Source organism: Setaria viridis, chromosome 1 (assembly GCF_005286985.2).
Source record: "Setaria viridis chromosome 1, Setaria_viridis_v4.0, whole genome shotgun sequence".
NCBI classification, from domain to species: Eukaryota; Viridiplantae; Streptophyta; class Magnoliopsida; order Poales; family Poaceae; genus Setaria; species Setaria viridis.
Genome location: NC_048263.2, coordinates 30,302,746 through 30,316,190, shown reverse-complemented (window position 1 = coordinate 30,316,190; position 13,445 = coordinate 30,302,746). Strand labels below are relative to the sequence as shown.

The 13,445-nt window shown below is 54.9% G+C and overlaps 2 protein-coding genes across 2 annotated transcripts; both read right to left on the bottom strand.

Annotated features, from left to right (window-relative positions):
* Nucleotides 1-1,846: 1,846 nt before the first annotated feature.
* Nucleotides 1,847-5,683, bottom strand: LOC117861549 (hydroxycinnamoyltransferase 2). The gene is made up of 3 exons (XM_034745122.2): nucleotides 5,453-5,683; nucleotides 4,921-5,358; nucleotides 1,847-3,018 (listed from the first exon to the last, which is right to left on the bottom strand). Exons 1-3 carry the CDS (start codon nucleotides 5,666-5,668, stop codon nucleotides 2,116-2,118), a joined length of 1,557 nt encoding a protein of 518 aa, XP_034601013.1. The 5' UTR covers nucleotides 5,669-5,683; the 3' UTR covers nucleotides 1,847-2,115.
* A 4,381-nt stretch (nucleotides 5,684-10,064) lies between these two features.
* Nucleotides 10,065-12,548, bottom strand: LOC117843045 (cysteine-rich receptor-like protein kinase 10). The gene is made up of 2 exons (XM_072294000.1): nucleotides 11,506-12,548; nucleotides 10,065-11,414 (listed from the first exon to the last, which is right to left on the bottom strand). Exons 1-2 carry the CDS (start codon nucleotides 12,416-12,418, stop codon nucleotides 10,300-10,302), a joined length of 2,028 nt encoding a protein of 675 aa, XP_072150101.1. The 5' UTR covers nucleotides 12,419-12,548; the 3' UTR covers nucleotides 10,065-10,299.
* Between the last annotated feature and the right edge of the window lie 897 nt (nucleotides 12,549-13,445).

Here is a 13,445-nt window from a genome sequence, read left to right as displayed (position 1 = left end):
TTAATGCTAGTAAACAGAGAAGAACAGTGAAAGAAGTAGTGCACCAAGCAAGAAACATGACATGGGAGGTTTGTATTATGCTAAAAAAAAATAGTTGAGAAGCATCGTAAAAAAGTACAGAGATGGAATCCACCTTCGGAGGAAGTTTTCAAAATTAACATTGATAGAGCTTTCCTCATGGAGCAGAAATCGGGAGGATGGGGCTTCATTGTTAGAGATGCTAACGGCAATGCAGTAATGGCGGGAGCAGGGAGATTAGAATCAGTTCATGATTCTTTTTTATGCAGAGGCTCAAGCTTGCCTTGCAGCTTTAACGGCCATCTCAGCTCAAGGTATGACGAGAATTCAGTTGGAAAGTGATTCTTCGAACCTAGTCACTGCTTTGAAGTCAAGGGTTTTGATCAATCACCGGCTGGTACGTTGCTTATGGAGGCATGGCAACTTATTCAACTAGATTTTGTGTCTGTTGAAGTTTCTTTTACCCCACAATCTTGTAATCTGTGTGCACATGAATTAGCTCGTTCTGGTTTGAGTTGGGACCCCGATCAGTCATGTGTTTGGCTTGATCTCCTCCCGAATTTTGTAAAGTTTTTAGCAGTTCGTGATTTTACTGGACCTCCGACAGATGAATAAATAAAAAAAATATTTTCAAAAAAAACGCCGAAGCTTGACACGCTGTCATCAATGGCCGGCAGCAATCAACATGATGGATTGATGGGTGGATACGAAGGCGAACTGGATGAACATCGTGGTAGGTGCATGTTCCGAGTGTCCACCGCCGCGCCTAAAGTTCGATCCTAGCACCACCTTTGCAAATTGCAACGTTCACATACTCGTGCCAGCCATCATGTGGACCAATAAAAAAGTTCGATCGAATAGCTTTATTATTTGTTGATGAAGCACGCACGCGCACGGGTGCACTTTCTCGCCGGTCGCTCCCACTCCCAGTGTTTTACAGTCCCGTAGGTGTGGTTTGGTGGGCAGACGGTGGATCACGTTTGAGTAGTGGTCTACGCCTCCATGGCTTCATCCCGATGGCCGCGAGGTGCCGCACTGCTGCATCATCCAGACACCGGCTGACCCACCAACCCCCAACCGAGCAGGCAAGGATAGGAGTATAGGAGGGCCCACTTGAGCTGACCACGAGCACAACTGCACAAGGCACCGTGCCGTGGACATGGACTCGTGGGCAATTCCTCATGGAGCCCATCGGCGTCACCACCAACCTGCAACCAGCCAGGGTTACCAGACACCCACCAATCATCCACCAACTAAACAGCGTTCCTTCGTGTAAGCTTTCGGTCGCTAGGGTGAGCAGATCTTTAATCCCACACGGCCAAACCGCCAAACCCGCACCACACCTGCTCAGCCGATACATCAATGGAGCTCGACCTAATCCTCATCTTCTTTCTTCTTGCCACCACCTTGTCCGCGCATGGGGTCCCGAGGTCCTAACAAGAGGGGGGACTTCTTGGACCATCGCTGCAACAGTGCAACTGTTCATGGAAGAAGACCGACGGGTCGCGGGAGGATGGAGCTCTTCCCACAGTGCCCTGCCCGTGTCATGTGCAGTGTCTTCTCCATCCAGATTATTGAGCCGGCCCGTTTGGAGGGCAGCAATTCGTCAACTAGTTTGGAAAGTAGGTTCAGTCCTATGCAGATTGCTATTTGATAAGGAATAGGTTCAGACTTCAGACTGTACTTTCAGGTCCAACTTGCACGTGTGAAAGTAAAACAAGAACAGATTGTACTATTTCAAACTGATTGATCCATCTCGAACTCTCAGGGTCGTAACACTGTCCTGCACTCCTGCACACATTTTTTTGTTAAAAAATGGATCAAGAGATAATTAACCTTATTAATCTGTCTCATTAGGAACTGATTAAATTGTTCATCATACAATTGCTCAGGCCGTTCAGGCCCGTGACTCATATACGGCACAAAACGTGTACATCCAGCCCAAAAGGGGCAGGCAGGAACGGAAAACGTGTGCAGGAACTAGTATGTGTGCAATCAAAGAATCTTGCTGCAACCTAGTAAACTTGTAAGATCACCCTCCTGTTTCGATTCTGCTGCTCCTGCGCTTACTGATGGATGGCTCGTGTGTGAAGGAGATCAGAAGTCGTAGATGAGCTTCCGGAACTTCTCCATGTGCTCGGCCTGCAGCGAGATGGCCACGGACAGGCTGCCGTCGCGGTTGGCGCTGGGGAGGACGAAGGCGAGCCCCTCGTACGCGATGCCGCCGGGGCCCATGAACACGGGCCGCCCCCACCCGAAGTCCGCGTCGTGGATGGGCAGGCGCACCCAACTGGTGAGCCCCAGGTTGGGGCACCGGAACGTGTGCGCGCCGCGGACAAGCGCCGACAGGTCCGGCTGCAGCTCCAGGTAGTCCAGCGCCGACCGGCAGTACCCGTCGTCCATCCGGTCCAGCGCCTCCTGGATCACCGCCGCGCCCTCCGCCACCCCGGCCGTCACCGTGCCGGCGTCGGCCAGCGGCGTCGCCGTGAAGATCACGTTGCCGAAGTACCCCTCCGGGAGCGGCGGCTGCAGCCGCTGCCGCCCGTCCGTGGCGCAGTACATCTTGGTGGGCTGGTCGGCGGGGAGGCCGCGCGCCAGGGACGCGCACCGCCACACGTGCGCTGCCAGCACCGCGTACGTGCTGAACCGCGGCGCGCCCTCGCGCGCGGGGATCCGCGAGCGGAGGCGCCCGAGGTCGGCGCGGCTCAGCCTGAAGATGGCAACGGCGGTGGGCGGCGCCGCCGGCTTCGCCGTGAGGGGCGCCTGCGGAGGCTCGGAGAGCATGGCGGGAGCCGGCTGGTACTCGATGTGAGGGTAGGCCGGGGCCGGCGGGTCACGCGCGCGGAGGTGGGAGCGGTTGATGTAGGGCATGACGGCGATCGGGACGCCGCGGCAGAGGTCCGCCCACGAGTTGATGAAGTGCAGGCCGGAGAAGCCGTCGGCAACGTGGTGCTGCATGCCCACGCCGATCGCGACGCCACCGCATTTGAAGTGTGTCACCTGGAGCAAAAAATGCGCGCCAACTTCGGTTAGTTGCAGAAATTGCTTCAAAAATTTTGAACTAAGCAAGTCTTTGGCTTGTCAAATGTCAATAACTCGATATCAAATTTAAGAACACAAGGGGTAAGGCCACACTGAATGGGTTTGGGGTCAATGCACTCAATAGATGCGGATAGGTAACTGAATGGGATAATTCATTCACATGCTTAACCATGGTATCATGGTAACTGAATGATTGATATCAGCCATGTAATCATGTATGAACAGCTAAGTATGGACCAAACACGACAGCTACGTATATCCAAGCCAAGAGAATTGCAGACCAGAACGGAAGAAGCCACCAAACGTTGGTTGCTGTCTCAAGAAATGTCTCTATAAAAGACCCCGTCTCTTTGGCGCTCCAGTTAGGCTATCATTTTCTTTGAACGAGCGTGCCATGTGTGCATCCTAAGCAACGAACACCTAGCACGCAACGCAACCACCCAGCAACATTTCGCTGTTCAGACGACGAAAGGAGCAGCCCACGCTACTCATAAGTGTGGTTGCCGGGTCACACCACGGCGAGGTGCAAAAGTAGCACCTGATGAGCATGGTTATGATCTATCAGCCGTAGTAAACAAATAAAAAGGAAGTGTTCGGTATGCATGCATGTGTTATAAGATGCCATCATGTGGGCCGGTTATATCAAAATAGTTAGGTGCCGGGCATTCATCCGCCGGTTGAAAGAAAGCGAAGATCTATCATCTACGAAATGGCAATCTAGTGGTGCCGGGATTGCCGTGAGATTAAGCTAGCAGATAGACCACGGTATGCATGCTCAAAGAGTCAAGAGTGGTAGCACATTGCTGTCACAATGGTTTCTTTGCGAAGGCAAAAGGACGTCATATTTGGGCCTAACAGCACCAATAATGGAATGCGCGATTGTGTGCGAGCTAAGTCCAGTACACAATTTCTCTGCAAAGACCTACAGAAAGCGAGCTGATCTCTAGATATTATGTCCGCGACCATGAAACAATAAATTTGGGTTTCCATGGACAGGTAACAGGTTGCAACGGCACGTTTCCACTCTTCCAGCAATGTTTCCCAGAACTAGGCACGCTGATATATTCTACAAAAGGTGGAAAATCAACTTTTTGTAATATCTGAAGAGTCTACAACAGGTTGAAAAAACAAATTTCTGGTAATATTTGAAGAGTCACGAGCTCGAGAGTGTTTGCTGTGGGCAAAACATGGAATTCTCGTTCTCACCTACAGATTAGCGTAGCGATTAAATGTGGCACGGCACGTGTGACTCAGCAACCCATTTGTTGACTACGATTTCTCACCAGAGCGTTGCTATCTGACGAGATCCTACTGGCTTCTTGCATGAAATGTCAGAGAAGCTTTGGTTGCATTTTTCGTGAGGTAGATACTCTGTTTCCAGAGCACCTCCTCAAAAATAGCATCGGTATTTTTTCGTGGCTGAACAAGGCTCGTTCCAACATCTGTCTTCCCACGGGACGGAAGTACAGCCGACAGTACGGTGACGGCCGGCCGCCAACCCGCCAGAAAAAATACGGCAGAGCAGCGTGCGAGCAACGTCAAGCAGAGTTCGACCAGCGTCGGCGCCACGTCGCCCGCCCACGTGCCGTCGGCACCGGCACACCGCGCACATGCGCCGACCCGGACAAAACGAGAGAGGCACCCAACAGCTATGACGCGTCTGCGTCTGGGTCTGCGGTGTGCCTCCGTTGACTGAGACGTCGTGGGCTGTGGGCACTCGCGTCGTCGTGGATTCAGATAACCTCATCTTTTCACAATCTCACTCTCACGCAACTCTGTTTAGACCCTGCCTAGACGAAAATCCTAGCGAAATGTAATAGCAACCGACGAGGAGGTGTGATCGATCGATCGGTTTGTTACCTGGAGCACGAGGAGCGGGAAGGCGGAGATGTCGTCGGTGTACTCGACGGTGGGGATGAGGCGCTTGAGCTCCATGGTGGGCGCGAAGTCGCCGAAGTCGTCGACGGTGGCGTCGGGCGCGTCCGCCTCCTGGAACAGCACCCCGCCCGCGTTGCAGTCGATCTCCACGCGGCCGTCCTCGTCGCGGGCCAGCCGCCCCGCCATCGGGTAGAAGGGCACCAGCGCCTCCGCCAGCGCGCGCCGCATCCGTGCCCCGTCGAAGAAGCTCCCGTCCGCGGCCGCCAGGTCGTTCCCCTCCGCGTCCTTCCGGCGGAAGAAGTAGACGCTGGGCGTGTGGAACCGCGGCACCACCAGGTCCGGGCCCGAGTTCCACAGCCGCCGACGCGGCGTCTCCGCCGCCGGGTACACAATCTCCGACCCCCGCACCGTGATCTTCATCTGCACGCAACGCAACCCCGCACGACGACCGCGTCACGCGATTGGTCCACCACAAAAATCCAAACGGAGAAGAGGCAAAATCCAGGGCACCAACCTTTGCTGGAGCGATCGAAGAACTCGGCGGATCTGGGAACGCACGACGCGGTGTAAAGCAAGCAGCCGGCGTTAGGTGGTGGTGCGGTGGTGTTACGGTATATTCTGGTATTAGCTCTTGGTGGAGAGCTGGTGAGTTCGTGGGGGGTGGAGCGCCTTTTATAGCCGGGGAATCCGTGCGCGCAATCCTCCATTTTTTCCCCTTGTCGTCCGCCATGACCCCTGCGTCGCTTTCTCTTCGGAAAATTTTAAAAAAAAATCCCCGGGCGTTTGGTGGGATGGATGACCGGTGGAAAGCTACAGCCTACAGCCGAGGTGATGGTGGGGTGGATGGATGGGGGTTGGATTCGGCGGGGGAGGCGCGGGCGGGTTTCTGGATGGCGTGGCAGGAGAGGCTCCTCCTCCGTGGACGCGGTCCACCCCACCGGACGCTGGACGCTGGACGCTGGACGATCCGATGAGATCGCCACCGCATCAGCAGTGACACGATGATGACAGCGTCCGAGGCTGGTCATCTGGAAGGCCGACCGCGAACGCGGCGGCTCGGCCGTCGGCGCGACCTGGTCTGTATAGTGATGGCTGAATGCTGATGGGTGTGCATCGGAAGCGGCGACGCCGTCAGGGTCCAGGCTCTGAACGTGCAGAACTGGAGACGCCTTGGTTAGTTGGTTATGGGACATGCATTTCGATGGATTTTTCGCTGAAGTTTCTGACGAGCAACGTCCGAGAACGACTGCTTCAATGGCGTGCACGGACATGAGAATTGAGGCGATCCACAAAATAATCGGGCCCGCACATCGCTGCAATCTTCTATATCGACGGCGGCAGTGTGTTAGACATAGACCCGGTGCCTCGAGGCAGTCTCAACGTGTTGTGATGCTGATGATTGCTGGAGCCTACCACGATCATGTCACTCTGCACTTTTTCAAGTAACACGTTTTGTGCTTGCGTGTGTGCGGGTGAACCGTGATACCGTCGCAGCTCGCGCCTCCCCCGCGTCCGGTTCTGAGTTCTGGGTTCTGACGCCGCACCAGCCACCTGAGCTGACAACCAAAAACCTTTTCACTTGTCAGGCGTCTCAGGTCCCAGCCAAACATGCTTCACGCTCACTGCTGCAGCTGCAACCTGCGAGATTCTGGTTTGCTGTGGGAACAATTCGAAGTCAGCACACATTGTCAGAAGCAGGGCGCAACAGGCAGGATCAAGCAAGCAGAGCAGCCATGCTGTTTCTGAACTTGTGCTTTGCTCCTCCGTTTGATCCAAACGTTCGAGGACTCGAGGTTACAAGGAGCGATGCAGCGCAGTGGTTGCACGAGTGCAGACCAAGCAAGCAACCACACGCAGCTCTGGTTGCTTTTCACTCTCTGCTCCAAAGACACCAAATCCGAGAGCGTTTGGTGAGGGAGAAAATTGCAAGATAATGCGTATGCGGTGGCTCGAGCGACTCGCGGTGGGTCGGTCAGTGTGAGGCCGGCGCATCACCGCAACCGCCGTCATAGGTTTACTGCAAAAACCTTCGATGGAGACAGTGTTTTTTTTTTCACACGGAAAAAGGGCTGCACCGCAGGACCGGACGGATCGGCAGGTGTGTAAAGAAGTCAGAGGTGATCATCGTCCTCCACGGGGCATCACTAAAACGTTGGATCCGAGTCATGGTGAGATCACCCGGCCAGCCTCATGCGGTCATGCACGGTCAGGTAGTAGGTGGCACCCGTAGCAGTAGCACCGGGGGGATCAGAAATGGTGCGTGCCCTTTGTTGCACAACAGGCTGGCAGATGCAGCAGCAGCAATGGCGCGTCGCTTGTAAATGGAGTGGCAGAAGAAAACGGCTGGCTGGTTCTGTTGCCGTGCCTGCCGCGGTGGCCGGCGACCCGGATCGCCGGATCGCCATGCGGGAACGCACCACCGGCGGCCGTGGCCGTTCGTCCACGCCTTTTTTTTTTTCCCCACCATCAGCACGGCTCAAGGCTCGAGCAGGGAGGACGAGGATCTGGAAAACAATCCATGGAGCCTGGGTCGTGTGGCGCTGGGAGCCTGGAACCGGGAGATATGACGGGAGCGCCGCGTCGGCGTGCCGGCCTGATGCCCAAATCCACGACTGGCCTCGGTGCTGCTCGCGTTCTCCCCGTGGCATTTTACAAACTGTGACACACGTTTTGTTCCTGTTTCATGTGCCACTCGAGTACTTCACAGCACACAGACACAGCTCATGTTAATGGAACCAGCATTACTCCAAAGCTGTGAAAAGAGAGAATGCTTCGAACAGCGGAAAGGAGATTTGGATTGGTACGCTTAATTTTATAATAATTTGGCCTGAAGTGCTCCCTTTTTCTGTTTTCTTTTCTAGTAGGCCATTGCACATTTTTTCTTATGATCTTCTTTTTTTTGTTTGTACTTTAAAGTTATTTATAGGCAATTGACCGCCGAAAAGAAACAACAGCGGGTGGTGCGATAGAATTGCAAGTTATAATGGAGATTAGAGTGGCAGAAAGAAATCCACTGGACACAAAGAAGATGAAACACAAGGACGGGGTTTAACTTTTTAGTCTGCTCTCGACCTCTACCAGTGCTTGATTATTTTGTACAAGTTTCCAACTGAGCACTTAACACACTTTACTCCGGTGGTGAAATGATTAAGGGTAATTGGGAATGCATATATTGATCACTCTCTCTATTTGCTCTGAAGAATAGCATGCTATCATCCGCAGAAGAGAAGGCGGCTTACCACCGAAGCCGACGGAGCCACTTTAATACCCGATGGTTTGATTTCTTAAGCTGCCAAAGGAACAAAATAAGGAGAGATAGGATCATCATCTTCACGGATCCCCTCGACGAGTGAGATTGTTCAAGCCGTTCACCGTTAAATAAAATTACCAAGCGCATGATCAAGCCCAACGGAACCATGATAGCGCGTAGGTATCCCAATCCACGCGATCGTAAAAGCCTTCCCACATCCAGTTTCAGAGCACGACATCCGAGATCTCGCTCTTTCTTCTTTTTCATCTGATATCTCGCGCTTTCTTCTTTTTTCATGAAATGCGGGCACTCATAGGCCATGATGACGTTATCTGTAATGATCTGAGGCAACACCCCTTTGAGCTATACGCTGCCACCTTCGACACGATCTTTGGAGATGACATTACGGGTGGAATTGGTCCAGTTAGAGCAAGAGACTGCTAATCTTACCCTCAATACTTTTTTTTAGGAAAAAAGAGAGAAAAAATGAACTCCAACAATCCACCTAAACCTTCCTCAATTTTTTAGCGACGCTAAAAAACAGCCTGCCACCGTGTATATTTTAGCGTTGGCGTTCCTCCCCCAATCCTGATTCCCGCACGCCCGCGCGTCCCTTCCGATGGGCCCAATATGATGACGTGGCCTGTGTTTGAAATATTGGGGGCTATTTATTAGCGATCTGCTGTGGACTGATATGTTTTTGGGGGAAATTTTTTTTAGGAGAATCCCCAATACATAGTTTTGGGGAAGAATTTTTTAGGATACTCTTGGAGTTGCTCTTAGTTCCTCACTTCATCTGCCCTAGCCACTTTCGGGATTCGAACGACTAGAGTGTTGTTCTGACATGATTCCTCAGGTTCTCTAACCGTGTGTTTGGTTACTAGGTCGAGGTGGGTTGGAATGGGTCGAACCCTCGTCGTCCCGTGTTTGGTTCAGAACGGAGTGGGTTGGGTTCGACCCAGACGGGGAATATTCCCCTTTTGTCCGGGTCGAGTGCATACCGCCGATTTGGAGGGACCGCGCGGACCCAGTCCCACGCCGTTCGCTCCGTCGTCTCGCCTGCGCGCTGGCGCGGTCGCCGCTGGGCGACGAGCGGCGCTGGGAGGAGCCGGGACCGGGGACGAGTGGCGCGGTGGCGGGCGCAGGAAGGTGGTGGCGGAGCCGCCTACTCCATGGCTGGCGGCGCAGGTCCTCCACCTCTGCGACGCCCCCATGGCCGCGGCCCCTCATGCCGGTGCGGGGAGGGAGATGAGGCCGCCGGCGGCGGCGGGATTTGGGCAGGCGGCGGCGGCGTAGGGAGCTGGGCCGCTGGGGAGGCAGGGGCGGCGGCGCAGGGAGCTGGGGAGGCACGGGGCGGCGCGCGCGGAGCTGGGGAGGCAGGGGTGGCGGCGCAGTTGGGGGACGGCGGCGCAGGGAGCAGGATCGGGGGGGGGGCGCGTCGGCGGCTGAGGACCGGCCGGGGAGGAGCCGTGCGGGAGGAGAGGAGGAAGAAGATGGGAGGGAGAGGGAAAAAAACAGAGGCTGACAGGTAGGTCCTACGGTTGACAGGTGGGACCCACCACTAACGGTGTTAAAAGGACATCCATCCAACCTTCTCAACCTCTCCAACCAAACAAAATACTAGGTCGGCTCCAACCATTCATCCAAACATAAGATGGGTTAGCTCCAACCCGCAAAAGTGGGTCGGCTCCAACCCAACCCACTTCGTCCCAAAATAAAACACATGCTAAATTACAAATCCGTCATATGGGCCGCCTTATGGGCTTGTTCGGCCGAAAAGCCCAACCAAGTCAGTTGTGCAATCTCGTTTTTTTTTAAAAAAAAAGGTAGAACGGCTTGTGGATAACAATAACTCTAACAAGGTAGTGACATCAGATTGACGTGGCACAATATTTTGATATCGTACGGCTCATAATTTATATGTGACATCAGCATCACGTGGCACAATATTTTGACAGGACAGCGACGCGGTTTCAGTCAAAAAAAAAAAGATGCGCGCAAGAGAGGGAGATCATCAATTGTGGCTGGCCTACGAGGCGCGCATGGGCCAGACCAAGTCAAGTGGGCCGCCTTATGCGTTTGTCGGGCCACACGTTCTCCACGAAGGAGAGTCAAGAAGAGGCTGCTGCTCCTGTGCTGCCTGCTGCCTCTGCTGCCCGTGCCTCTGGCGGCAGTTCTAGCTCCGGCGTGGTCTTCTCCAACATCTCGACGACCCTGCTCATGGACGGGCGATCGGAAGGAGACATCCGGATGCACCAGAGGCCGACGATCACCATCTTCCTCACCACCTCCGCAGTGCCCACCTTCTCGTCAGGCCCACAGGCGCTCGCGCAGAACCCGTCCAGATCTTGGTACAGGCACTCCGGGAAGTAGCTGCTGCTGCCGCTGCTCGCCCCGGTGGTTACCGAACCCACACCATTGTTGACGGTGGTCCTCCTTGCACCGACCATCTCCAGCACCATCATGCCATAGCTGTAGACGTCGGACTTGCTGGTAACCGCCCCCAACCCGACCTGCCTGGAGAACACCTCCGGCGCGATGTAGCCGACGGTGCCCCTGGCCCCGGTAATGGACACGGGGATGGTGCTGTCCCTCTGGGGCCGCAGCTTGGCCAGCCCGAAGTCGGAGATCTTGGGGCGGAGCTCCGCGTCCAGGAGGATGTTGTGGGGCTTGATGTCGAAGTGCACGATGTGGGCGTTGCACCCGCGGTGGAGGTACTCGAGCCCCCGCGCGATGCCCACGGCGATGCCCAGCAGCTGCTCCCACCCGAGGTCGCCGCCGGCGGTGTACCTCTCCAGCGAGCCGTTGGGCATGAACTCGTAGACAAGGCCCCTCTTGGATCTGGGCCCCGATCCTTCCAGGCAGAAGCCCAGTAGCGTGACCACGTTCACATGCGAGGTCCGGCTGATGCTGGCCACCTCGTTAATGAACTCCTCGCCGTCCACCTTGGCCTCCTTGAGCATCTTCACCGCCACCTCGCGCCCGTCGGGTAGGCTTCCCTTGTACACCTCGCCATTGCCGCCCTGGCCCAGCTTGTGCGCAAAGGATCCGGTCATCCGCTTCAGCTGCGCGTAGCTGTACCTCCGCGGATACTGCTGGTGCTGCTGCAGAAGCGACTCCATCCTCTTCCTGCCTGACGATCCCTTCTTCTTGTACCACCATGTTGTTATTAGGCAAGCCCCGAGAAGAAGAACCAGCACTCCACCCAATGCTCCTGCTAGTACGTCTGCATCAACAAATCACAAATTCGCATTTGCGATGGTCGATGAGCCAAGAGGATCGAAACAGAATCCAATTGACAATAATCGGATACTCACAGCTCCTGGTCTTTTTCTTCGAGGATGAGGAGCTCCCAGTCCCAGTCCCAGAAGGAGCTCCTGGTGCAGATGGCGGCGGCGGTTCGGCGAGCGGCGCCATGGACGGCGTCGTGGCGGGCTCGAACGCAAAGAGTTCGTAGCGCAGGTAGCAGCTGGGCCCGATGAGCCGGACGCCGTCCATGTCCGCGCAGCAGACGCCAAGCCAGACCATGTGCGTCGCCAGGCAGCGGGTGCACTCCTCGGCGGTCAGGTCCTCCGTGCACTGCGCCAGCCCGTGCAGCGTCGTGTTGGCGGTGACCCGCTCGTCGCCGAACGCGAGCCGGACCGGCGATCCCGCCGCCGCGGCGAGCATCCGGCCGCCCAGCCTCTCGCGCGCCTCGCCGAGGACCGCCGGGTCGGAGAAGTTGTTCGGGTTGGGCACGCTGAGGCGGCGGTCGGCTGACGTGTCTGCGGCGCCGAAGAAGCTAGTGTTGTCGTAGCGCACGAGGCATTGCGGGTACCAGAGCACCATGTCCCTGCGGCTCCCGCATCGCGTCCCCGCCACCTCGGCGGCCGCGCCCGCCAGGCAGGCGGCGCAGGCCGGCATCTCGACGTCCGCGAGGCACGTGGCGAGGCCGTACACCGTGTCCCCGCCGTCCCCTCCCGCGCCGAAGGTGGCGTTGAGGAAGCTGGCGTTGGCGGCGGCCATGTCCCGGAGGGAGTCCCGGAGGCGGAGCAGGTTGGCCTCGAAGGCGACGCCGCGGCTGGAGGTGGAGGTGGAGCAGGAGGGGGCAGGCGTACCTGCCGTTCGCCTTGGTCGCGCAGAGGTTGGGGTCCTGGGTGAGCACGACAGGGAGGAGGAACGCCACGAGGACGGAGATGGCGAGCCAAATTGGAATTGGAAGACGGGAGGAGTAGAGGAAAGCAGCGGCATCCATGGCTGAACCCTGTGCCGGCTGGCAATCGAACGTTGCTTGTTGCCAATGCCAAGAGGAATGGAAAGAATGGACGTGGTGAAGAGGAACCGGCCGCGGGTCAGCGAGTGGAAGAGAAGAAGCTGCCGGCCTGCCGCCGAAATAGGTTTGACTGGCTGGTCTCCGCATTGCTAATGCAGGCCCACACGGCATCTGCACAAGTAGTCGGTGCCAAGTCTACTCGTACTGCAAACCAACAAGAACCACTACTAGTCACAAATTGACGAATGCAGCCATTGTCCGCACCACACCAGTAGACAACAACTCAGGCGGTTCCCTTTGCTAAAAGTTAGTGGACTAAATTTTAGCTCACTAACATTGCTAAATTTTAGCCCAAGCCCAAAAAGAACTTTAGCCATTAGCCAGCCAAGAGTAGCTAAAATCTGCTAAGGGAGTGTTTGGTTCCTTGTTAAAGTTTAGCTCAGGTCACATCGGATATTTGATACCAATTAGGAAGATTAAACATAAGCTAATAATAAAAATAATTACATAAATGGGAGCTAATTTGCAAGATGAATCCATTAAACATAATTAGTTCACGATTATCACATGTGATGTTACTGTAAACATGTGCTAATCATAGATTAATTAGGCTTAATGGATTCATCTCGCGAATTAGCCCTCATTTATACAATTATTTTTTATCATTAGTCTACATTTAATCATCTCGCGAATTAGCCCTCATTTATACAATTATTTTTATCATTAGTCTACATTTAATGATCCTAATTAACCTCCAAACATTCGACCCGAGCTAAGCTTTAGCAAGAATCCAAACACCCCTCTGCTCGAAAGTGAGCAAAGTTCAAAACACCGTCGCATTTAGGCCCTGTTTGAGAAGGGGGTGTTAAAGTTTAACAAGGTGTTAAAGTTTAACACCCTCAAATGGAGTGTTAAACTTTAGCATCTTAAGGTGTTTGGATAGTATGCTAAAGTTTAGCATATTTGGTGGCAAATGACCCAAGTGCCCCTCCTTTTCCCTCTTCC